The 24493-nt window shown below is 42.2% G+C and overlaps 2 protein-coding genes across 2 annotated transcripts; both read right to left on the reverse strand.

The window, feature by feature from the left end:
* Nucleotides 1-4121: 4121 nt before the first annotated feature.
* SLC45A2 (solute carrier family 45, member 2) lies at nucleotides 4122-20141 on the reverse strand. The gene is made up of 7 exons (XM_009871192.1): nucleotides 19703-20141; nucleotides 18413-18589; nucleotides 15270-15595; nucleotides 10542-10685; nucleotides 8889-9012; nucleotides 7713-7918; nucleotides 4122-4346 (listed from the first exon to the last, which is right to left on the reverse strand). Exons 1-7 carry the CDS (start codon nucleotides 20139-20141, stop codon nucleotides 4122-4124), a joined length of 1641 nt encoding a protein of 546 aa, XP_009869494.1.
* A 2816-nt stretch (nucleotides 20142-22957) lies between these two features.
* On the reverse strand, nucleotides 22958-23395 carry AMACR (alpha-methylacyl-CoA racemase; the record flags this gene model as incomplete). The annotated part of the gene is made up of 1 exon (XM_009871193.1): nucleotides 22958-23395. A coding segment is annotated over one exon (438 nt), but the record flags the coding sequence as incomplete, so codon positions are not given.
* Nucleotides 23396-24493: the final 1098 nt, after the last annotated feature.

The raw sequence follows: 24493 nt of genomic DNA on the forward strand, positions 1-24493 counted from the left end.
TAATAATAATAATAATAATAATAATAATTCTTGTTAATTTGCTACAGATCAATAGTCATTAAATGGGTCTGAATCGACAGCAGCTTACTCTTTGTGTAAGAGGTCAGAGATAGCACTGACCATTCAAGTTTTAATGTTCTGATGGCATTAAACCTCAAAGAAAATATTGACAAAGATACAGGTAAACATTGCAAAGTGCCTTTCACAGCCTAACTCTGGAATCAGAGCTTTGTGACCTCAGCTCCTGAAGCATGGGTTTACACGATTCTTCAAGTCTTGCAGTCCTATAAAACCAGATCACCACCTATTTTTATGGCTCCCCAGAAGCCTCACTCTTCCCTTAAAAATTCCTTGCCTCAGGAGATGCTGAGTTAATGGAAGTTACTGAGTTAACAATGGCACAAAGCAAATAGAGAAGACAATTATCCTTCCTTTCCTGGAATTCTCTTGTTTGTCCCAGTTGAGACCCTTGTGCTCCAGGCATCCCAGCACCTACAAAGTGTTTTAAGCACAGGCTGGGAGCTCAGTCTTTCAAGCCCCTTAAAAATTCCTTGCCTCAGGAGATGCTGAGTTAATGGAAGTTACTGAGTTAACAATGGCACAAAGCAAATAGAGAAGACAATTATCCTTCCTTTCCTGGAATTCTCTTGTTTGTCCCAGTTGAGACCCTTGTGCTCCAGGCATCCCAGCACCTACAAAGTGTTTTAAGCACAGGCTGGGAGCTCAGTCTTTCAAGCTCTTATCCTCCATGGATGTGACATGAGGAGGATTCATGAAGAGCCACAAATGAAAGAAACCATGAAATGTTGGATTTTACATAAGACAGGATGAAGTAGTTGCTGAGAGCAGCCACCTCGGAGCCGGTCTGATCTGTGCACCGAGGCGCCTGATCCCGGTGTATGGGGGGGTTTCTGAAGCAGTGAGACCCGTGGCCAGCGGTGAGGCCCAATGGAACCGGCAGCTCTCGAGAGAGCGGTGGGTGAAGGAGTGGGCCTTCTGTGGAGCCTTCTGTGCTATAAAAGGCCTCCAGGAGATGAGCAAAAGCAGAGAAACGAAAAGCTTACTCAGCTTCATTCTTTTATTGGTCATTTTCTTACTGGTCATGGTTTCTACCAGACAAAAAAAAACACCACCAGAAGAAGTGTGGGGACCCAAATGCTGCTCCAGTGTGAGCATGCAGCTGTGCAGGCTGCCGGCTGCAGGGAGTGCCTGAGCCTGTGCCTCCCAGAGACCGGAACTGACGGCACCTGTGTGAGGGGCGGTCGGTTGGATGACCTACTCTACCCCGTGGCAGAGCTAAAAGAAGTAGTGGAGAGGTTGAGGGGTATCAGGGAGTGCAAAAGGGAGATAGATTGGTGGAGCCACTCCTCGATGCACACACAGCAAGCTCCATATGCAGCAGGGGATGCTCTTCCCTCTGACCGTCAGGCCAAAGGAGGAGACCTAAAAGATGGGGGAAATGGAAACAGATCCCTGCTCAGAGGGGCAGGCAAATCCCCACCTGGCCTCCCCCACCTGCCCAGTTGCCCCTATGGAACAAGTATGGGTCACTGGAACAGGAGAGCCAAGAAAATGATGAGACAGATGGATGTGCACCCATGTTTCTGACTACGGTGTGTGAGTCGGCCCCATGCATTAGGACTACTCCGACTAAGAAGAAAAGGAGAGTAATTTTTGTTGGAGATTCCGTTCTGAGGGGAATAGAAGGTCCCATCTGCCACTCAGATCCAGCCCACAGGGAAGTCTGTTGCCCCCCTGGAACCCAGGTTGGGGACATTACCAGGAAACTCCCTGGTCTGGGGATTATTACCTGATTATTACCTGCTGCTGGTTGTGCAAGCTGGCAGCAATGAGATTAAGCAAAGAAGTGCAAAGGTGCATTAAAAAGTACTTTAAGACACTAGGGCAACTGGTTGAAGGATTGGGAGTACAAGTAGTGTTTTCTTCAGTCCCTTCAGCAGCAGGCAAGAATACTGAAAGGGACAAGAAAGCACATATAATTAACACATGGCTCAAAGGCTGGTGCTGCCAGCAACATTTTGAGTTTTTTGATCACGGGAAGTTTAGGCAGCACTGGGTATGACAGCAACAGATGCAGCGGGGCTGTCTCCAAGAGGGAAAAGAATTCTTGGTTTTATGCTGGATTGAAAGGGCTTTAAATTAAGTTCAAAGGGAGAAGGAGATAAAACCAGGCTCACTACAGATGAGCCAGGGGGAAGTGTTCCAGGGTTAGGAGTGAAAACAATGGCCCAGCTCAAGTGCATCCACACCAACGCACACATCATGAGCAATGGTAAGGGTGACAGAGCCCTGGCACAGGCTGCCCGGAGAGGTTGTGGAGTCTCCTTCTCTGGAGACTTTCAAACCCGCCTGGGTGAGTTCCTGTGTGGCCGCCTTGGGTGATCCTGCACTGGCAGGGGGTTGGACTAGATGATCTCTAGAGGTCCTTTCCAACCCCTGACATTCTATGATTCTATGATCTGTGAAGAAAGGTAAGATTTGGCATGTGCTGAGCCCTGGTTTTGGGCGTACAATGGAGGCACAATCACCAACAAGAAATGGTAGCTGAGGCTGCTATAAGTAAGAAGAGTTTACCTAAGGCATAGTGTTTTTCATGAGAGTATTGTCTTTCCTGAGAATAAATGACTCGCTCTACTCTCAAAAACATAAAAAATGATGAAGTTGGTGCATCTCTGCAGAGGCACCTTGTGCTCAGATCTAACCATTTATTAGCAGTCAATTTGTAACATGTAGACTTCCTACAGCTAATTAGCTCAACAGTGCATTTGAACGAATGATGTTGATTATACATGTGCAACATTTAAAAAAAACCAAACAACAAAAACCAAGCAACCAAACACACTACCTGGCAACAGTCTCTCTGTGTCACTGTTCATTAACAATATTGCATTAGCAGATGGCTTCACGTGCCTTCGCATGTAACACAGCAAACAGATACGACAGTTTTCAGGACAGAGGAGCACAGCATAAATACAGCGCATCACTTTCACAAATACAGGACTTTCAAAACTCTGGCAACATTATAAAAATAAGAATGAAGCTCCATATGCAATTAAATACAAATAACTGGACTTGAGTATTTACTGTACAATAATTCCTGATAGTGCTTTGCAGAACTGAATTTATTTACAATATTCTTTAAAGAGCAAATGCCATTTCACTCAAAGCTAGACGCATGAAGGAAAATAGAGAAAACAGAGATGCTACTTTAAGGTAAATACTGTCACATCTGATGTCAAGTTTTAAGTAGTGTACAAGCATTCATAAAGTTCTTATTTTGGCAAAGTTTATTTTTTCAATTACAGTATCCAAGTCAAAAGGCCATATTTTTAAGAGGGAAGAAATGGCAGCTGTTTCCCTCAGAAGGATTGTTTAGGTGCCTACACATGAATCTGCAGAGCAGCCTTAGTCAGACTTCCATGACAAGCTCAGTCAGTACCCTCATTTAATTTACACAGAAGCAGCAGGATACAGTATAAAATAATTACAGTTATGCTTTCAAACAATAGGTGTCAATCTTTTTTATATTCCAGTCATCTCTCACACTCAGATCTACTTTTGACAGTAGCTGGGAATTAACTGATCCCATTTAGCAGTACTGCTAATCATAACACAATTGCACCCTGCATGGCCTCTGACACCTGTTTGTTCCTCCTGGAGCCTTTGAGCACCAGAAGGAATATCCCCAAGATTAAGATACCTGAAAAACAAGATAAATAACAATTTTCTTCCTAACTCTGTCCATTTTCATTACTTCTTCAATTTATCATATACTTCATCTATTAACTTCCACAAATTGGTAACAAGGAGTTTCGTAATGACTGTTCACGTAGGGCATTGAGATACCACGGGCATACACACTGTCCCGTGTAATAGCATGTTAATACACTGAAGTCAGCAGGACTGAAGTAATAAAGCAGCCAAAATACAGAAGCTTTCAGTCTGAGGCATTAGGCAACCAGTTTTATCAAGTCTTTGTTTCATAAAGCTCTGGAATTGCAACCGCTCCGAGGAGGTAAGGGAGGAGGACGTGCCAGCAGTATCAGCGTGGCAACAGCACCGGTGCTAGAGGAGATTTCTTCTGATTGCTTCCCACAGCCCTAATCCACATATCGGACACAAAAAGCAACAAAGCAGCAGCCAACCAGGGCCACCGTTGATGCCGAAAGCACAGTGACTGTACTGCCGGCAACACTAACCAAGAGCCCCAGACCCACACCGAGAATGATCTGGGCCAGCTGGACCATGCAGGTGAGAGCGGCACAGTCAATGCCCTTCCCTCGCTCGTGCTCGCCAGCGTGCTCCCCATCCTGCAGCTTCAGGCTCTGCAAAGAAGCACAAACCAAAACCCAGGGAAGTCAGACAGCGTTGACAACTTGCAGCTCTCAGCCAACGCAGAGTCACCACCCCCAGGTAGAGCAAGACAGGTCAGTAGCTCTCTGCTTCCCTTCCATTTTTCAGGCTTGTCCCACAGAGGTTGTAGAATTCATGCAAGTATTTTACAAGTGATAATGAGGTTTCCAAGCTGCTGCCCCTAAACTGTCCCGTTGCTTCCATCGGAAAATTTTTCCCTCTGCCCCTTCTCTGACGGAAAGAATTGAAACTTGATCAGAAAACTCAGCTGTTTCCTTCAAGTTCAGCTCTACTTGAGTTTTGGCAAATGATATTTCACAGTACAGGACATCCCATCATCAACAATTGAACTCCACCTCTCACGGATGAAGGAGAGACTCAGAGGGATGTTAAGATGAGTCATTCTATGTCACACACACATACAGAGTGTAATTAGTTATAATGGAGCAAAGCAGTGTGCTCCAAAATTATGGCTCAATGCTCATAAAGGAGTTCAGTACTAAAATATAAATATAATGCTTTTATTGCTGGGAAAAAAAGAAACTGAAAACAAATGTCTTGGACTAGGATTGTTCTGTACTACCAAAGACCATTATTAACTACTGGTTTTCAGTATATCTGCTATGATATACATAGCAGAGCAAAAGCCTTCATTTATTATATACAAGCATCTCATATTTAAGCACCCTGTGAGGGTGACGGACTACATCCCAAGCACAAGTAAAGGCTGGGTGACAAGTACATTGTGAGCAGCCCTGCAGAGAAGGACTTGGGGGTGCTGGCTGATGAGACACTCAATATGAGAGATGACTAGATGTTGCACTGGGGGACCCAGTTTAGTAGGTTGATAGGGCTGGAACAAAGGCTGGACTTGATGATCTTCAAAGTGTCTTCCAGCTGAAACTATTCTATGATTCTGTGATTCTGTGAGCCAGCAATGAAGCAGGACATGGACCTGTTGGAGCAGGTCCAGAGGAGGCCACAAAAATGATCAGGGAGCTGGAGCAGCTCTCCTACAAGAACAGACTGAGAAACTTGGAGCTGTTCAACCTGGAGAAGTTTCTGGGGAGACCTTAGAGCAGCCTTTCCAGTGCCTGAAGGAGGCTGCAGGAAACCTGGGGAGGGACTGCTTACAAGGGCATGTAGTGATAGGGCGAGGTGTAATGGTTTTAAATTAGGGCAGGGTAGATTTAGATTAGACATTAGAAATTTTTTACTATGAGAGTGGTGAGACCCTGGCAGAGGCTGCCCAGAGAAGCTGTGGAAGCCCCTCCCTGGAAGTGTCCAAGGCCAGGCTGGACGGGGCTGGGAGCAACCTGGTCTGGTGGGAGGGGTTCCTGCCTGTGTGGCTGGGGTTGGAACTAGAATATACTTAAGGTCCCTTCCAACCTAAACCATTCTATGATACTATGCTGTGACACAAGATCTCTGAAGGTCTCTTCTAACTTTAGCTGTTCTGTGATTTCCCTCCAGGAAGGAACTATTCTGTTCTGTTATGAAATTATGCGATAGTTTACATATTTATTGCTTTTCTTGCATAGGCTTTTTAATGGAGAAGGTTTTATCCTAAGAAACAGGTTCCCATGCCATAGACTAGCTGTGCTGCTGTCTTCTGGTATCCGAATACTCTTGGACATTAAGATGCATTTTACTTTTTCCAAGATCTACTACAACACCTCTGAGCTCTTGCCACACAAATCTCAGAAGTACTGGAGACAGTGTCTTCCTAATTCAGTAGACAAAATTGAATTTGGATTCTAGGGAACAGCAGCAAAAACAGTAGTCGAAATGGCAGCATTTTAAAACCCAGCACATGATCTGGTAGAAAGCATAGTAAAACATAGTCTGGTCTTTATTCTGGAATGACACAGTCCTTTCACTTAAGTATTTCCAAATCGAGGCACTTTAACAAAAATTTATTTACATCTATTTTGCTGGGCTCTGTCCATGTGCCAGTAGTTCTGACAACATTTACATGAATATGTAAATAAATGCAATCTTGCACTTGATGTTTTCTCTTTATTTCTTCTACCTTGCACATTACAGAAGATTTGAGCTAACTGTAACTCGGTTAACATCTGGCATAGCAAGTACCAACACAAGTAACATTTGAATGTATTAGCTTATTAAATATAAAGTTCATGCACACTTCAGGATATTTTATTTCACTTTTGTCTTGGGACGGAGCTAGGCTACAATTTAGCCTTTACTCCCTCTCTCCAAGTTGGCTGGCCTGAGGTTAGGTTTGTGATTTCACCCTAAACTGGGTTCACTTCCTGTCCTTCATTACATCTTTTTAAAACTCTTCATTGTGATTGTTCTCTGTTGGAAGGAACAGAGAAATTAACTGAAAAATTAGCAATCAGTTCTATGAATATGATCTGTTTAACCACATCGAGACATCCTCCTAGGACTAAATAGAATAATTAAGGCTTTTCTTGTTTTCATCACTCAGATGATAATGCTTAGGAGCTGCTCAGAACAGTAGGACATGTTCTCAAGCACTGGTTCTAGACCTGTGCTGATAGCAACTATGTTCCTATGTTGGTTTTCAACAGTTCAACATTTCCTTTATGAATTTCTTCAAATACAATGAGAATTTTTCCTGAGTTCTCCAAACTGTCCTTAATCCTTCTTGCTTCCATCTCCCTCACTAACTTCAGAGGCTTGAGAGAACTTTTCCATTAACAAGCCCAACACTTTACAAGACACAAAGATCCTGCTGTGCCCACTAACATGACATAAGGAATGCAAGCGCTTCCAGATTTTCCTTGGAAACAGGATTTCATGCTGTGGGGGACCAAAAACCAACCCCAGACATTTAGAGAGATAATAAGAATGCGATATATAATTTAATACTCAACTACATAAAACTGTTTGCACTCAAATTTCATACCTTTATTAGCTAACAGCTTTTTTAACTCTTTGCAGTTAACTAAAATTCTGCCAGACTTCACAGTGTGGGTATTAACCTTAGGAGCTCAGTAGTCAAGTCCTCAGTTAATACAACTGGAAGGAAGGACAAAAGGAAGGTGGCACTTGAAGGCAACATAAGCAGAGCCCTACTGTCTGCTTACTGCCTGAACACATACCGTGATTGGTCTGTTTCAGTTGTGATGATCAATAATTACTTGTCTAACCACAGGACTATTTGGAGAGTTTGGAGCTGGGACCTCCACTCTCTCTGTCAGAAAATTTCCATTCATCATGTGTGTCATCGTAAATGGTTTGAAATTCAAATTATAAGCTTCTCACCAGTTCTATCCAGTTTTCTCCCACAATAGACTAAACAGACACAGACATATATAAACTTACCCTTCCTTAGACTTTGAACTCACCTCTTCTTCCCTGTGATACTCTGCAATGAGGTGGAACGGCACTGTGTACAGTGTGCTGGACATGACACCAAAGAGGGAACATAGGGCCAGAGTGGAATAGACATTGGGAAACAAGCCAATTAATCCAGTACCCAATCCAAAAAATAGGTATCCAATGAAATAAAGTCCCTTTAATCCTATGTATGGCAGAAGGATTTTCTGCAGGTCTGTGAAAAGAAAGTGAAAATGCTGATAAGACTAAAACAAAAATAGGTCACACTTCGTCAGAGAGTTCCTTTGAGGGGTTTTATTCCGTAAAATGAAATGAAGGAGATAATCTTATTGATTTTGGAAGTTGCCTTGAATTATTATAGGTATAAACCTGCCAAAGAATAGTTGCTTTCTCTGGGGGTAGTCTTATTCTGGCATAGCCATCTCCAGAGAAGAAGTAGTTAACAACCATTCTGGAGTAACTGCCCTCATTGACAACCTCAGACATTTCCGCTGTTTGATTATAATATGAATATTTGGCATCAACTTCTGTCTGAGCTGAGCAAGGCACTACAGAGATGCCTGCAGTTAAGCTCCAAAGGCGAAAACTTCCCTGAAGTTCTTTTAGATGCTCAGTTCAGGCCCCAAAATGCTACTTATTTGAGTTATCTGATGACAAGTAATTTTTTAATCCTTGGTAAGATATATTCTGAAATCTATCTGGTGAACTGTGCTAGCATATTTACACAAAATTTTGGAGAGCAAGGTTCATGCTTCTGGCAAGAATTTTTATGGCACTGTGAAAAAGTTTTTTTATGAGGAATGCGTATAGGGGGAGAGCATCAGAGGTACCTTCAAGAACCTACAGCTACAGCACTGCTAGGCAAAAAAGCATCTCAGAATGACTGCCATGGCATCTATTTTAGTCTGGCATTTAATTTCAGGATGATTTTCAGTGTTTAGGGCAAGTTCACATGCAGAACAATGCATGACTTGCAAAGTGACCCCTCATCTCCTGGTTAGGAACTGTTCATGTTAAGATACAATTTTCTAACAATGCTGAAAAATTAACACTTCTTAGAGTTTTACTGTGGAAAAAAATGCAGTTAATTTGGTATTGCCTCATTGTTTGCAACAATGACAAATAGCAAACAGCTTAAATGCTGTTTGAAAACACAGTGCTGGAGTACATTACTGGGTACTTACAAGAATAGACTGATGAAGAAATTGCATTGATGCACAGCCCCCAGCATCCCATCTCTACTCCTGCTTTGTAGTTAAGGTAAAGCGTGGAGTTATGAGGTGCGTAAGGACTACCGCGGTATACAATCTGAAAGAGACCACAAAGATCAAGGCTCCCAATATGTATGCAATACCTCCGTCTCACAGGAACAGGGTACCCAAACAACGGGCCTCATCCCTGGTAGAGGAAATAATTAGCACCCAAGAATTCTGTTAAGTAATGCCCTGTTCACAGTTCTCCACATTTCATACTCATTTCTAATGGATTCTGACATCCTAAGCTCCTCCTCATTTATTATCCTTTGCCTTTTCCTGGAATGTACAGTCTACACTGACTCGCTTGGTTTTTCCTTTGGGTGTCTTATTTCCCACTCTTCTTCTCTATCCACTTCTGTCTTCTTGCCTTGGCCTTTCTTTCCTTAATTTATATACAATTAATTTTTTGATTTCTCTTTCAGGTTTACCCTGCCCAACACATTCATTCTTCCACCCAGTAATTGTCTTATTCAGTTCCTTATCTAGGCAAGCAAATTTTTCTCTTTCAGTTGCTTGTATACACTGCAGGGAAAAACCTTTCTCTCACCTACAGAGGCCAAAAAAAAAGAAAGGCAAGGAAATGGGAATACTGGGTGGAAGCCACAGAAGAAAGGAAATGACAATGACAGGATTAGTGCCAGGAGCATATTTGTATCCTTAAAGAAAAGAGGAAGAAAAGATTGTATAGGCAAAAATCACTGGCAAGGACATACAGTCTTACTGCCTGGGAATAGGGTGGAAAAGGGAGGAATGGGTATCATGAAGACAAAGAATTGCTGGCAGAATGGGTTCAGGGAAAGGTTTAAAGCGGTATGGCAGGGACAGACGAATTCAAGGAGATCAGACTCTTAAACTACCAAGAAGCTCATTGTGTGCAAAGAGCTGCAGTGCCTGAGGCCAGGGAGGCTGCAGCAGGGGTGAGCCTGCACTTTTCTTAAAAACAATTTTAAAAAAGGGGGGGAAACAAAACCATACACATGTACATCATCAGCCACACAGGCATCTTGTGTGTTGGGTTGGACTGGGGAGAAGGAGAGAGGCAGGGTGGGAAATAAGGGTCCCAGTGGATTGGAGATGGCATTTTCCAGGCTTGAACTGAAAGCTCCTGCATCACCTCTGCAGGCACTGGGACGAGGGCAGCTGCGCCCACACAACATCAGCATTATGTTTGTCAGGCAACCTGCCCGTCTTGGAGCACATCTGAAGCCAAAACAGAGAATGGATGTGTCTAGAGCAGCTTCAACAGCTTCATTTGAAACAGTTAAATAGACACAAATCATAGAATCATAGGATGGCCTAGGCTGGAAGGGACCTTAGAGATCATTTAATCCAACCTCCCTGTCGTGAGCTTTTACAAATACGAGAAGACTTCCCTCTCTCCCCAAGATAAACGGACTTTGGCTCAGGATGAGAGCCTGAGATCAATTATAGCTGTTTTACAAAACTCTTGTTCAATCATCCAGATGCAGCTAGCTGTGCCACCACCGTAATTTCTCCAGGACTATAACACTGTCTCATTTCTTTCTGGTGGAGAAGGAGATGCTAAGAGGAAGGAGAAGCGAGAGGGTTTTAGGCTTTTACCTGTCCCATGAAATCCGTGAAGAAGAGCATGTTGGACAGAAATGCCATCCATCCAAAGAGGTGGCTCACACACAGACAGCGATAGTGGGACGGCATGCTTAAAAGTGTCTTCAAGAGTGATTTAAGGGTCATCCGCCTTTGATCCTAAAAGCAAGTATTTAACAATAATACTGTATTATTGCCCTGAAGGCTCATAAAAAAGCTGACAGCAAGTGAAGGCCTCAGCATGTTTTCATTGCTAAACCTCCTCAGTTTTTAATTTGTTTTTGCTAGGAAGGGTTGCTTGAGTACTGAATGTCCTTCACTATATATTTCATTTGTAAAGCCACTACCTAATGAAGCAATCTGAAAGATTCACAAAGGCTGTGGAAGAACTGGGGTACTTCAGCAAGGATGTAACATTTCTTTCTGTTGTATTAAGTAGGATTATTATTTATTTGTAGAACCAAGTGAGAATTTTCTGCCAAAACAGATTCAGTGGAGTTTCAAAAAGGAACAGCAAAACAACAATCAGAAATAGAAGTAATTTCTTTTTGGAGACAATCAGTTTTCCATTGAAAAGTTGCCACAGAAAAGCTTAAAACTCAAAATACCTCGTGAGAATTAAAATATATGAGTTGTGGAATATGGCACTTCTGAGACCTCATTCCCATACCTTTTATGTGCTAAATTCCCTAAAACACTTGAACTTTTCTGTTGTATCATTACCATGAGATTTTCACTTTTTATTGTCCTCCCTGTTTCTTAAACAGGGAAACTCTGTGGTATATCACAGGAGATGCTGCACTGCTCAATATCCTAGTACCCAGAGAATGCAAACTCCAGCACCTGAACAGCTTACCCATGGGAAAAAATAACTCATTTCAAAATCAAAACATTTTTGGTGCTAGTGCTGGTTTGGCAAAACCCAAAGTTTCTTATCAACTTCAATGCCCCACTTTATCTCCCTTCTCCTTGCCTAAGCCTGGTGCCCCAAAACTCTCTCTCCACTTCTTTTCCAGTCACATTCCTCAGATCATTTGTATCACTTGAATTTTTCGTAGTACTACACATATTCTTGATATCAGGCATTTGCAACACACAGTTCTTACTATTTTAAAGATCCTGTATGTTTCCTTACTTTTAAAGAAGAAAATATGTTATTTTATCTGTGCATGATGGAACACTTCCAGCTTTCTCTAGCAATGTTTGGAGGCACCAGCACTGGGAGGGATGGTAGAGGGATGTGTATGGCCATGAAATGTGGAAGAACTGTAAAAGTTATGTTCATTACTGGAAAACTGAATTTTTTCCTCAATTTGCTGCAAGATAATGACATTTTTTCCTTCCTTCAGTGTTTTACTTACTTTTCACAATTCTGCTTTCCTTTAAACTAGACTGTGCTGCAAGCTACTCTAAGAATAATCACCACATATAAAGTTGGAAAATACTTTGCTCCAGCAGGAGATTTTTAATCCTCATAGGAATGCCAAAATTCAAATTGCTGACTTTCACCTTGAACTGCATATTGTCCAAATCCCTTGGAATTTCTCTTGGAATCACTGTCTCTCTTAAACAGGATAAGCTTTCTATTCTACAGTTATAAAAAAAACCCCACCGCAAAAAAAAAAAACAAACAAAAAAAATCCGTATTGTCTCATTAGTGTTGTTCTAAGGATAAGTACTATTGTTTGACTTGGCTTATTTAATTTTTTCAGCTCTTCCATACAGTTCTTTAAAACAGCCTTTCCAATCAAAGTGTTAACATAAGGTCAGGGAACTACAAAGGACACTCCTGTCATTACAAATAATAATTTGACAGCTAGATAGGAATGCTTGCCTTCTATTTAGGTATTTTAGAGAGTGAAAATGAAAACTAAAATGTTTAATGCGCACATTTAAAACACATCAACACACAAGCTCCAGACTAATTTAAATGATGTGCTGAAGTTTGGCTCCATTTAAGTTTCTTCCCATTCAAAAGCTCACAATACCCAATCATTTTCTCTACAAAATCACTACAACTCAAGGCCTAAGATGATTCATAAGGATACAAAGGAATCAATAATATTTGGATTTTATCACAGTAGATCCTGAGTAACTTGGCATCAAACTAAAAACAAAAGATGCATCACTTGGGATGTCTGTTCATACTGTATCAGGTCAAATCTCATTAATAATCATGGTAGCTATTAGCATGTAAGAGCACAGTCCTCAATTTAGAACATATAGGGCCATGATGCCTGCAGCAAATAAAAAAGAGACACAGAATAACAGGAAGCCAAGCCATTTATTCAAGGAAGCAATTATGGTAATAAGTGAGCTCGGAAAACATGTGCCACAAGAGACAGACCATTAAGGCAGTGAGTGTCTAGAATTTATACATGGTCAGACACATCAAAGAAACATGAGACAGATCAAAGCAATGCAAGTCTCTGAGAGGCTATGCAGCTGAAAATATAGAGAGGAGAGTGGTGGCACAAGATTGCTCACAGTGGTTACCAGAGCTTCAGCTTCACAGAAACACAGAATCACAGAATCGCTGGAGTTGGAAGAGACGCAGAGAGATCATCTAGTCCAACGCCCCTATTAAAGCAGGATTGCCCAGAGCACATCACACAGGAATGCATCCAGGTGGTGGCTGAAAATCTCCAAAGACAGACTCCACAACCTCCCTGGGCAGCCTGTGCCAGTGCTCCGTCACCCTCACAGGGAAAAAGTTCTTCCTCTTATTCCGATGGAGTTTCCTGTGTGCCAGCTTGTGCCCAGTGCGCCTTGTCCTGTCACTGGGCACTACTGAAAAGGGTCTGGCTCCATCTTCCCTGCACCCACCTTTAGATATTTATCACAGAATCACAGACATTCATAGGGTCTCCTCTCAGCCTTCCCTTCTTCAGGCTAAACAGTCCCAGCTCTCTGAACCTTTCCTCGTAAGACAGATGCTCCAGTTCCCCAGTCATCTTTGTCACCCTCCACTGGACTCTCTCCAGTAGGTGCCTGTCTCTCTTGAACTGGGACGCCCAAAACTGGACATAGTAATCCAGATTTGGACTCACCAGGGTGGAACAGAGGCAGAGGATGACCTCCCTTGACCACTGGCCTTGGCCACAAGGGCACATCGCTGGCTCATTGTCATAGCTTATTGTCTACCAGGACTTCAAGATCCTTCTCCTCAGGGCTGCTTTCCAACAGGTCTACCTCAACCGATATGGGTGCATGGGGTTGTTCCTCCCCAGGTGCAGGACTCTACATATAATATTTTTGAACCTTGGGTGTCAGATGTTACTGATTCAGTGGAATTAGTCCTTGCTAAAGTAGAGGGTACTCCCGACCATAGCCTGCTCCCCCTGCTTTCATTACATCTTCTCTCTCTTCTTCATTTATGTTCCGTTCTTTAGAGCCCACAGTGGGCAAGCAGTCTGTGACGCTCACCATGCCACACAATTTGGAGGATGCTTAGAGTGAACAGTGCTAGTGAAGGATGCTGGGTGCTCAAGCTGGGCTATGGTGGGGAAATGGGCAGCATCGCAATGTGCCAGCCTTGTTCTCCTAACAGACTGTTGCTCTGTTGTTTGCTTCTGTATTTGTCTGGCATTCTCATCAGGCAATGCTCATTTTTTTTGCTGCCTCTGTGCTGTATCTGGTGTAATAATATTTAGGAATACCAAGTGCTACTGTACTATGAATGATAAATAGTAAAAGATAACAACCCCCTTCTATTTGTAGCTTAAACACAAGTTTAGGTTTCTAACTTACAACCATCTGCCCATTTCAGTACTTTCCATGTGATTTATCAATACCACTGTCAGGGATAGATATACATAATGCCAAGAGATCAGAAGTGAAATTAAAACACAAGCAAGTGTTTTATCACTTACTCTTACACTAGAAGCCGAAGCTATAAATTAGCCTTTGTTTACCTAGGGTACCATGAGAGTGCAGTGAGGATTTCTAGCACTAGAAGTTGTCAACTCAACAGAACAGTAAAAACTATTATCTGTTCCCAAGACCATTCTAGAAGTGTGCTCTCCAGATATTTTTCAGGTGGATTCACCTTTTCCTAGTTGCCTTAGACTGAAGCAATATCTCATAAAAATGCAGCAGCAACAAAGTAACACTGATGATTTGAAAGTGCTCTCCCACCTAAAAGTTCTGCCAAAGACACAGCTGCATCACTTTAAAATGAAGCTAAAACTCCAGAAGCAAGGTAGTACGGCTCTGCTAGCACCAATTTTATACACATCAGTACTGTCAATGAGCCCTCAATCAAATGCTGAGCAGCAGGAAGCCCAAGTTTATTAGACCAGAGAACACTTAATATGTTCAATGTACAAAAGTGTGCGGGCTTTAGTGAGAGTTATAGATTTATACAAAAGATTAATGGTCTTTAGCCCTTGTCCACAGTTTGATATTAATTCTGTCAGGACTAAAGAATAAAGTAGATCCTTTAGATAAAATTCATATAAGGAGGACATCAAGAGACTGACAGAAGAGCAGAAACCTGAACCTCGTTCTCCCTCATCTCTGCCAATTGTCCATAGCACTGTGACTTTGTCTCATCCCTTTTGCTGGGAATATTTTATGAACATAAAAAGAAAAAAAGGAAATGGGCTTTCTCCTAACCGTGTATCCTGGTGGAAGATTATTCTGTGTGTGTGAAAGAGTTCTATTCCAAACAGTCAGCATTAGCCAATTAAAGGGTCTCCAAGGATGCAATGATACCGCTTACAAAATCATCTCTGCACTTACCTCTGGTCGTGACGTAACAGCACAGTTCCCTGGTTTAGTTGCAGCCTTTGTTTCCGTACACGTTGACTTTAAGTAACCATTCTTGATTTCCTCCTCTATGGAGCTGTATTTACAGGATGCTGTCACTTCCAGCAAGAACTTTGACTCTTCATTTTCGTATCTGAGTGGGATTTCAGGAATACTGCACAGATGCACGGTAAGGCATATTAGGAAAACCAGGGCTGCGAATAAGAAAATCACCTGGAATTCTGATGCCAAGGTATATCCTAGCACAGTTTGACCCCAATCCACAGCACCTGTCAGGTAACCCAGGGCTCCTCCCAAACCTATAGGGGTGGGAAAAAAGGAGAAAAAAGACCTACTGGCATTGATATAATAAGCAAATAGTGTACAATACCCTCAACATGTGATCTTCTCTAGAAATCACGGAATAATCACTCTTCAGATACTAATCACAAGAAACAGGAATACTGAGCTAATCACACACATGAGCAGTCACCAAAACAGCTCTTGAAAACTCTCCTCAGCTCTGGTGGACAGAGCTCTCCAAAAAGTGCCTGAACATATAGCAACAGGGGCCTCCATCTCTTTTCTTGACTCTCCAAAGCTTTTTTCTTTGAAACAGTGATTAATAGAAAATAAAATGCTACTGAAATTTATGTTTTTTAAAAAACTCCACTGAACAAAGAAACATTTTTAAACTACAGTGAGGCTATCTATAATTTGCAAAATGTATTTTATATAGCTGATTCTAAACAGAAATATTGTCTCCACGTGAAATTCTAAAAAAAAAAGAAATAAACCCAAAAGCATCGTTTCATAGTTATCAAAATCCAAGCACCTCACCACTTGGAAAAGAAAACAAAAAGAATCAAATACAGGTGTGTAATTCCGTTTACTGATTTTCTCAGAAAACTCAGAATAAAAGGGAAAATGAAACCTTGAGTCTTGAAGTTAACAAAACTGGCATTCTGTTTGGTTTTTTTACAATTTCTTCTTTTTATTATTAGTGTGGACAGTTTCAGGAGCATACTGTTACAGGCAGTACAGAGCTCTGGTGGGGGAAGCAGTTTTGTGGAGTCCTGACACCTTGTTAATCAGGTGGCTCCACAGTACGTGTGAGTTAGGCAGGACAGAAGCACCTGAAGGACTTGGAAGTCTTTCTACCCTTCTGCTTGGGAGAACTGAAGACGATGTATTACAGAACAATTCTGTCTAACAAAAACCAACAGAGGCAACAGGACCTAAGCTTGCCTCACCCATATGAGATGGGATTTTCATTTCATTCTAGGCTTTCTGAACTTTTTTCACCCTTGGGTGTGATTATGGTCCTCCTTCATTGCGTCCTGCTGCACTTTACAGGGGACACTATCCTTGCTCGTTCTCATCAAAAACAATTAAGCTGTTAATAACTTTTTGAAGAAAACCTGCACTAAATGTTTGTGCAGAGCTAATGGTTGACATTTGAGGTAGCCTGCATATTGTTTTGACATAGAAACTATCATGACACTGGAATGCAGCCTGAGCCTTGCGTGTTGGATATGTGCACTCTTCCTTCCACTTGTCTCGGTGGTCATAAGTTCCACAACTGCAAAGCTATCAAGTTTCATGTTCAAACCTTAAACCAAATCAAACTGGAGGGCAAGATCTTGGAGATAATTGGTATCAAAAGAAAGAACTAAATAGGCGAAATATAAAAACCATCTAAAACAGATTCTAGAAGAGAAATGGGAAAATTGCTGTCTGTCTAATAGGGTTAGAACTAGGAATGATAGATGCAGATTGTAGGGAATGGAATTTAGGTTTTTGGGAAAATTGTCTAACAACAAGTCCAGTGAAGTGCTGGAACAGACTGCCTTGGGAGAGCTGCAGAACCCCTCTAAAGGGAGGACTTTGAGAATGGGCTAGGTGATTACCCATCAGGAAGGCCTAAGATTCCAATGATCTGGCTATAGAGGGCACGGGGTGCTGGACCAAATTATGTAATTGTTCTAGTCTTACTTGATATGATTTGTCCCCCACCCCTTTTCACAGCTCAGTATACAAATGAATTAGCTAAGCCTGTATCTCCAAATCTGGAAATCAAGCTTTTTTACTATCATCCAATGAAAATTTGCAACCAGAGTTCTGTTGAAGGCAAGAATATACATAGAGTCTCAGTCCTGTCTTTGTTCAAACAAGTGATTCTTAAAAATTTTATCTGTCTGTTTCTAATGGATAATAACCTAATGGCTTTAAAATTCCTTTATACTCTATGTTCCTGGACACAGCTATTTTCTACGTCCAAAATCAGCCCATTTTCGATAGCTGCTACACATCCCTCTTCAACGAGAGAAACTGTCACTGAATCTACGTGCCTCTGCTCTTGGTATGGCTCAGGAGCCACGAAAGCCTGCATCCACACAGATGGCATGACTTCTCATCTAGTCTGCTTCATGTCTAGTCCTTTCACAGTGACTACTCTCAGGCATGGCTGGAAGCTCTTCCTGACTCACATTAGACAGCCTTATGAGTCTTCCTTGTGCATTTTCTCAACACAGGGCTCTGCAAAAGGTTTCCTTCTGTAATTCAGCAACATTTCAAACATGTGTAAAGGCAAATGAAGATCTTACTCATTCTCAAGAGCCCAGACTGAGCCACTTGGACTTATTTTGTGGAAGTTTTGAGGTTCCGAACTGTACATGAAGCTCTTATTTCTATAAGGGAAGGCAGTACATATTTGAGCAGTGCTGAAGAATGGAACAGCTATAATCTAGTTTGTGCAGCTCTTGCTCTATGTCACATGCTGAGTCAAAAATGTTGGGTTTACGTCCTATGGCGAGGAAACAAGTTATAACCCTCATTTTTTGCTTCACTTGAAAAAAAAACAGAACAAGCAAAATAAACTTAATTGCCCTTTCTTCAACCACGGCTGTGTTGCTGTAAATGTTTATGCCTGCAGCCTGCTGCAGCAGATTCTTGTAGCAGCAATCACAAGTTGCTGTTCCCTAGAGTAGTGAAAACCCAGCAACAAAAGACTCGTGACTGAACTGGAGGATCAGATGATCAGTTCATTCAAGATTAGAAACACAGTGAGGATAAAATCCATGCAATTACCTTCCCCTCCTTTGAGAGGCAGGGAGGAAAAGAAGGGATCTGAGTACCTGTAAAGAGGGCGTGGTAATGCAGACCCTTCTCCTTATCCTGATGAGAGCAGACATCAAATAAATACGCTTTGATGGGGCCATCAATAAAATCAGCTGCAAAATCAAAAAGCACTACTCCCAGCATGGTAATGACTATTGCCCACGTCCGCTGCTTGTCTCTCTCACCGATGAAAGCTACAAAAAGAAAAACACCCTCATTCTGACAGCAACAGTGCCATGTTCTGCAAAACCACATTTTATCTTTCCTGATACCTCCAAATCTAAACAATCCCTAGTTACGCAAGAGAGAGCAGGGCTACCAGAATCACGTCAGAGAAGCAGGATAACTGAGTCTGCATAGCACTGAGCTGTGCTAGGTTGTCTTACTGCCTTGAGTCAGCACAAGCTCAGGGTACTCCAAGCTCCACAGTCGAAAGCATCACTAATCTAACCCTTTGCACCTTCATGGCATGCTCTGGTAACCTAACACACATGCATTTTATAGTAATTTTTTGTTTTACTCTATTCATCCCATCCTTCCATTGTTTTAGATAATCAAGAGCTGACTGTAACATCTTTTTTGGGGCAAACGAATAAAAATACATTCAAGACCAACGATATCCAGGAAGAGCAAATAGATCACTCCATAATAACACATGCCTCCACTCTCTGCTGAGTTATAATCACAGCGACAACATTCCATCAAGACTTTCGAGAAGTTACATTTCAAAATGAAATATAACAGTATCTAGGGATGTAATTCCTATTTGATTTTACACATTCCAGGTACAATACAGTTTTCAGGAAGCTGTGGACTTGTATTATTCTCCAGCATAACACAGTCCCAAGTCAATCCAGTGCTGCAATAATTAAACATATGTATTTTGAACACTAATCCATCTAAAACAGGGATTAACATATATTCAGTTTGGAGGCATACCACATCACAGAAGCAATATCGATCATTTAACTTAACAAGGTAGATTTTAGTTTGTAAAAACTTCTCTGGGCCTAAGCAGTGCTTTCCTTGTATGAACTGATCAGGCAACCAGACCAATGTACAACAGACTGTAATCACACGCACAGATTACAGAACACTATGTACAGGGAACATAACATGCAGTGTTAGGATTGAACAAATATAAAGATTTCCATGTGCCCCTGCTCCTTCAATACAGACGAGTAACACAACACCCAATTTTAACATTTCATTTTAGCAGGGGAAAAAAAAACAACCCTATTTTTCTGTCTGATTCAAAAGGCTAGGATGGGTTTGGTCTGTCAGCAGAGCATATGCCCCTCACTCACCTGAGATCATCACGTCCCCATTGAGGTACAAAGCCATGCCTAACAGCATTATGATGCCCAGACCCAGAATGTACGGTCGCCTCTTGCCCCAGCTACTGGTGCAGTGATCACTGGCTGAACCTACCACGGGCTGCAGCACGAAGCCCAGGATCGGGCTGATGAGCCACACCAGGCTGTAGAGGTTCTTGGGCAGCCCTACACTGAGCAGCACTGGCGTGACAAAGGCGGCCTCCACGGCATAGCAGAACTCCCGGCCGAACATCGCCATGCTGTGCATGACCAGCCTTCCCACCGCTCGCTCCCTGGGCACCACTGCCCCAGTCCTCGTCACGGATTGCAGCGAAGCCTCCCCTTTCTCTCCGGTGCTGTCCATGTCGGCCTTGGCTGCCTCGGAAGCGGGTGGAAGAGCCCCATGGAAACTCTCTTTCGTTAAGGTCATCGCTCCGGCTAGGCGCGGTGCTCTGGCACGTCGGTGCTGCCTGCTCCGGCTGACATGGAGCCCAGGTCATATGCCGGGTGGGATCGGCCTGTGCCGGGGGAGGGACTCACATACTTTCATGGCTCTGCGATCACAAGTTATGCAAGGAAGGGGGCGGGGAAGCCTGTGTTAACATTAGCAGATCTGAGCTCTTGGGCATCTGCAAAGCTCCCACAACTGAAGAATTACTGTTAAAGCACGAAACACACATATAACGGGGACGCGCATCACATGGGCAAGGCGCAGAGTTAGCCTGACACAAAGCTGTTCCTCTTGTTGCTCTAAGACAGCGGTGACAGCAAGAATCCAGAGCTCTCATCTTTCCGTTCAGCCAACACCACAAGCACCAGACTGTGCCAATGTCCTGCTGATCAAACGGGGAAAAAAACTCTGTAATAGGCACCCAGAAAAGGACCTTGATACACTTCATGAAGATACGTAAGTGAACCTTCCTATTGCCCTAGAGTGTCAGTGGCAGATTAAAAATTTGACAGAAGTCTGTCAAACACCCACAATACAAATGATTATTTTCATTTCTGAAAAGCAATGGATATCAGCATCACTTAGGGGCCTTTTTAAAAGTCTTACCTGCCAAAAGAAGCCCTTAAAAGAAATCCGTAATGACATGCCAAAACCGTACCTTTCAGGTTAGCCACCTGAGTGAGGCAACTCATCCAACCTATGCTGAAGTTAACACAAGCCTTCAAATGCAGGTCAGCAATTTTTGGAGTCAAAACTTATGTGCACTGGAGATTCTGTTTGACGTTCCTGTTCTCCACCATGATCAGATGCATCTGAGACTAAGGAAATTGTTAAATCTTACTGTAAAGGTCTATAATACTCAGTAATCTATTCACTAATTTAGATTAGACTGATTATCAGCCAGAAACTTAAGATGCTTTTGCTGATTGTTCATCTAATTTGTCAGGACCTAATAGATAATTATTGCTTTGAGGCAGGTGTTTATGTGGTAGAATGTAAAAAGGTTTTTTAAAGTAATAATGCTTGGCATGACACATATAAAATCAGATAAAGTGTATCTCAGCCTTGGAAGCCTTTTTAAGGGACAAACTAATCTTCACTCTGACAAAATTATCAAAAGTCCCAACTTGCCGTATCATAGTTCCTGACATGTTAGACTAAAGAAAACTGCATTAAGCAATGTCCTGGGTTTAGCAAAAAACCCAGTCCTGTTTAGTGATTTTTAATTTCCGATTTAGTCTCTTCTAAGAGGCTGCACTTTCTGCAGTCAGCAGCATGTTTTTGCAGACAGTGTGTGCTACTGGCAGTGATAACACCTGATGTTCACAGTTACTGCCTGGCATTGGGATGCAGAAAGGCTCTTGCTGATACTTATTCTTACAGTGACCAAGGCCACTGCTGGCTCTTGTGTGCCACGCTGGGGGTGCCGGGTAGTGAGATGGGTCACAAGGAAATAAAAAGTTGCACCTCCAGGGGGGTAATAGACAGGACAGGTGACCAACGAGAGTATTCCATCCCATATACGTGATATTTAGTATAAATTGAGTGATCATGGGAGTTTCTATCCCTTTTCTGCCATGGCCAGTGTCCAGAGATGACTCCATCTGACCTCCTGCTTTCGATCCAGATCCTGAGTTCCTGAATCCAGCTCCCTGTATCCAGCTCCTGCTGCCGCTGAGCCTGGGGCTGCCCCAGGGCCTCCTGCTCTGCAGCATCAGTGGCGATTGATAGCGGGGGAGGGAGTCGGGTTGGATATTGGGCTAATATATTTGGTTGTATATAGTTCTTTATTTTTATCATTTCACTATTATTTCCATTATTATTTCATTAAAGCTGTTCAGTTTTTCTTCTCTAACCTCTTCTCTCTACCTCATTCCCTTTTCCTTCTCGTTCTGGGGTGGGAAGAGGGGATTAGAGAGCATCTGTGTGTGTTAGTGGCCAGCCCAGCCCTAACCCGCGACAAAGGCCATAAAACTAATTCTTTTTAAAAGCGCATCTCCTTTTGCCTTGAAGGGGACTGTTTCAAATGATGGTTTAATTTTGAAGGAAATAAAAACCCCATAGAATAACCACTGTTTAGAGCCTGTGCAGCTAAGTTGCCTACCATTTTTCCAAGAGAAGAAATGATTGATACTTGGCAGCGATTTTAAAATAACACATTTCATTCTGAAGTGACTTTCTAGGCAAACTGAAATTCCAAATGTAATATAATCAGGAGACTGCATTAAGAAAATGTAGTCAGGCTATTAAATTGAATTACTTTAGGATAATAACTGTACAGCAGCACATAAGAAAACATCATTATTTTAATCATTGTTTTGGCATGATAACACAAATGAACTAATATGGTAAGACAGAGAAAAAACCAATCCCTTGTAATCGATGAGTAAACAACACAATCATTTGTTTAGGAAGAATATAACTGTATTTTATGAAAAGTATTGCCTTCATGTAATTGCAACATATATTAGAAAGCAACAGTGTAAACAAGAATGACAAGAAACAAATGTCACAGGATAGATAGTTCAAGAAACATTTCGAGGATTTACAGCTGCTTACTAAGAAAACTGTAGATCTCAGGAAGACAATTTCGGTATCATTCTAGACTGCAGACCATCCAGGTACCCAAGTACATACTTCCCACTTTTTTTAATTAAATTTAAAACTTAGATAATTTAAAAGAAGTATATGTAAAAGCAGTATCATGGGAACATTTATTTGTTATATCACTCAACTGCTACACACAAAAACTTACTCTGTCAGACTGAAATTTGTCTAATCTGCATAGTTAGAGATTATAATTTAGCTTTTGGTATACTGAATTCTATTACTTTATCAGAATACAGTTTAGCAATCTCTTCCTTAGTAAATCCATATTCTAGAAGTATCTCTTCTGTGTGTTCTCCTATAAAAGGATCTCTTTTAAATGATGGAACAGCAGGGGTCCTTGACAGAAGAGGAGCAGGTCTAGGACTTATCTCTTCCTGATCATTTCTGATAAAAGAACTTCTTTGTTTGTTATGCTGATGTGAGGCAACTTCATCAAAGGATAAAACAGGGGTCACACAGGCATCAGTACCATCAAATATGCTGCACCACTCAGCTTGTGTCTTCTGTGCAAATACGGATGCAATTTTTTTCTTCATCTTGGGCCATTCGTAGTAACTGAACTGATTGGGAAGTTCATTATCTGAATCTAGCCCAAGACCTGAAAGGAGAAAAGCAAAGTTTAACTATAGTATAGCTTAGATAAATTATCAAGTGCTGCTCGCTACTAAGTATGTTCCTGAGAGAGCTAAGATTTTGCAGGCAGTCCAACACAGCAGAGCATACTAATTGAAAGTCACTTCAAAGTTTATTACGATATCTATCAAGGGAAGGAGAAGGAGAATAAAATGTTCCATTATTTGCAATTAGACTAAACTGCACCAGCTACAGCCTTTTAAATAAGAACATATAAAAACCACTCATTTGTATAAACACTTCACAAGAGCAGCAGCTGTGTAGAGATAACATTTTGTCCTGAGAACATTTTCTGTAACAAGCTTTGTATTTCCCTACCTGGCAGTAGCAATTCAGAAGTCTGCTGAATGGGTCCTGGACTATGACGACATACATACATCATCACAGAAGCCAATACTTCTGCCAGAGCTGGACACAGAATCACAGAATCATAGAATCGTAGAATCACAGAATATTTGGGGTTGGAAGGGACCTCTAAAGATCATCTAGTCCAGCCCCCCTGCCAGAGCAGGATCACCCAGGCCAGCCACACAGAAACGCGTCCAGGCGGGGTTTGAAAGTCTCCAGAGAAGGAGACTCCACAACGTCTCTGGGCAGCCTGTGCCAGGGCTCTGGCACCCTCACAGGAAAGAAGTTTCTCCTCATGTTGAGGTGGAACTTCCTGTGTTCTAACTTAAACCCATTATTTCTTGTTCTATTGCTGGGCACCACTGAGAAGAGATTGTCCCCTTCCTCTTGACACCCACCCCTCAGATATTTGTACACGTTAATAAGGTCCCCTCTCAGCCGTCTCCTTTTCAAGGCTAAACAGCCCCAGTTCTCTCAGTCTCTCTTCACAGGAGAGATGTTCAAGTCCCTTCATCATCTTCGGAGCTCTCTGTTGGAATTTCTCCAGTAGGTCCCTGTCTCTCTTGAACTGAGGAACTCAAAGCTGGACACAGGATTCCAAGTATGGTCTCACCAGGGCAGAGTAGAGGGGGAGGAGAACCTCTCTAGACCTGCTGGACACACTTTTCTTAATGCACCCCAGGATCCCATTGGCCCTCCTGGCCACAAGGGCAAGTTGCTGTCCCAGGGGAAACTTCCTA

Source organism: Apaloderma vittatum, unplaced genomic scaffold (assembly GCF_000703405.1).
Source record: "Apaloderma vittatum isolate BGI_N311 unplaced genomic scaffold, ASM70340v1 scaffold2536, whole genome shotgun sequence".
Taxonomy (NCBI): domain Eukaryota; kingdom Metazoa; phylum Chordata; class Aves; order Trogoniformes; family Trogonidae; genus Apaloderma; species Apaloderma vittatum.

Coding starts and splice junctions, on each gene's coding strand:
- SLC45A2 (XM_009871192.1), bottom strand. CDS start 20,141: ATGACCTTAACGAAAGAGAGTTTCCATGGGGCTCTTCCACCCGCTTCC. Junction 7,919..8,888: donor TTCTTCATCAGTCTATTCTT/GTAAGTACCCAG, acceptor TTCTTTTCACAG/ACCTGCAGAAAATCCTTCTG. Junction 4,347..7,712: donor AGTATCACAGGGAAGAAGAG/GTGAGTTCAAAG, acceptor GCTTCTTTGCAG/AGCCTGAAGCTGCAGGATGG.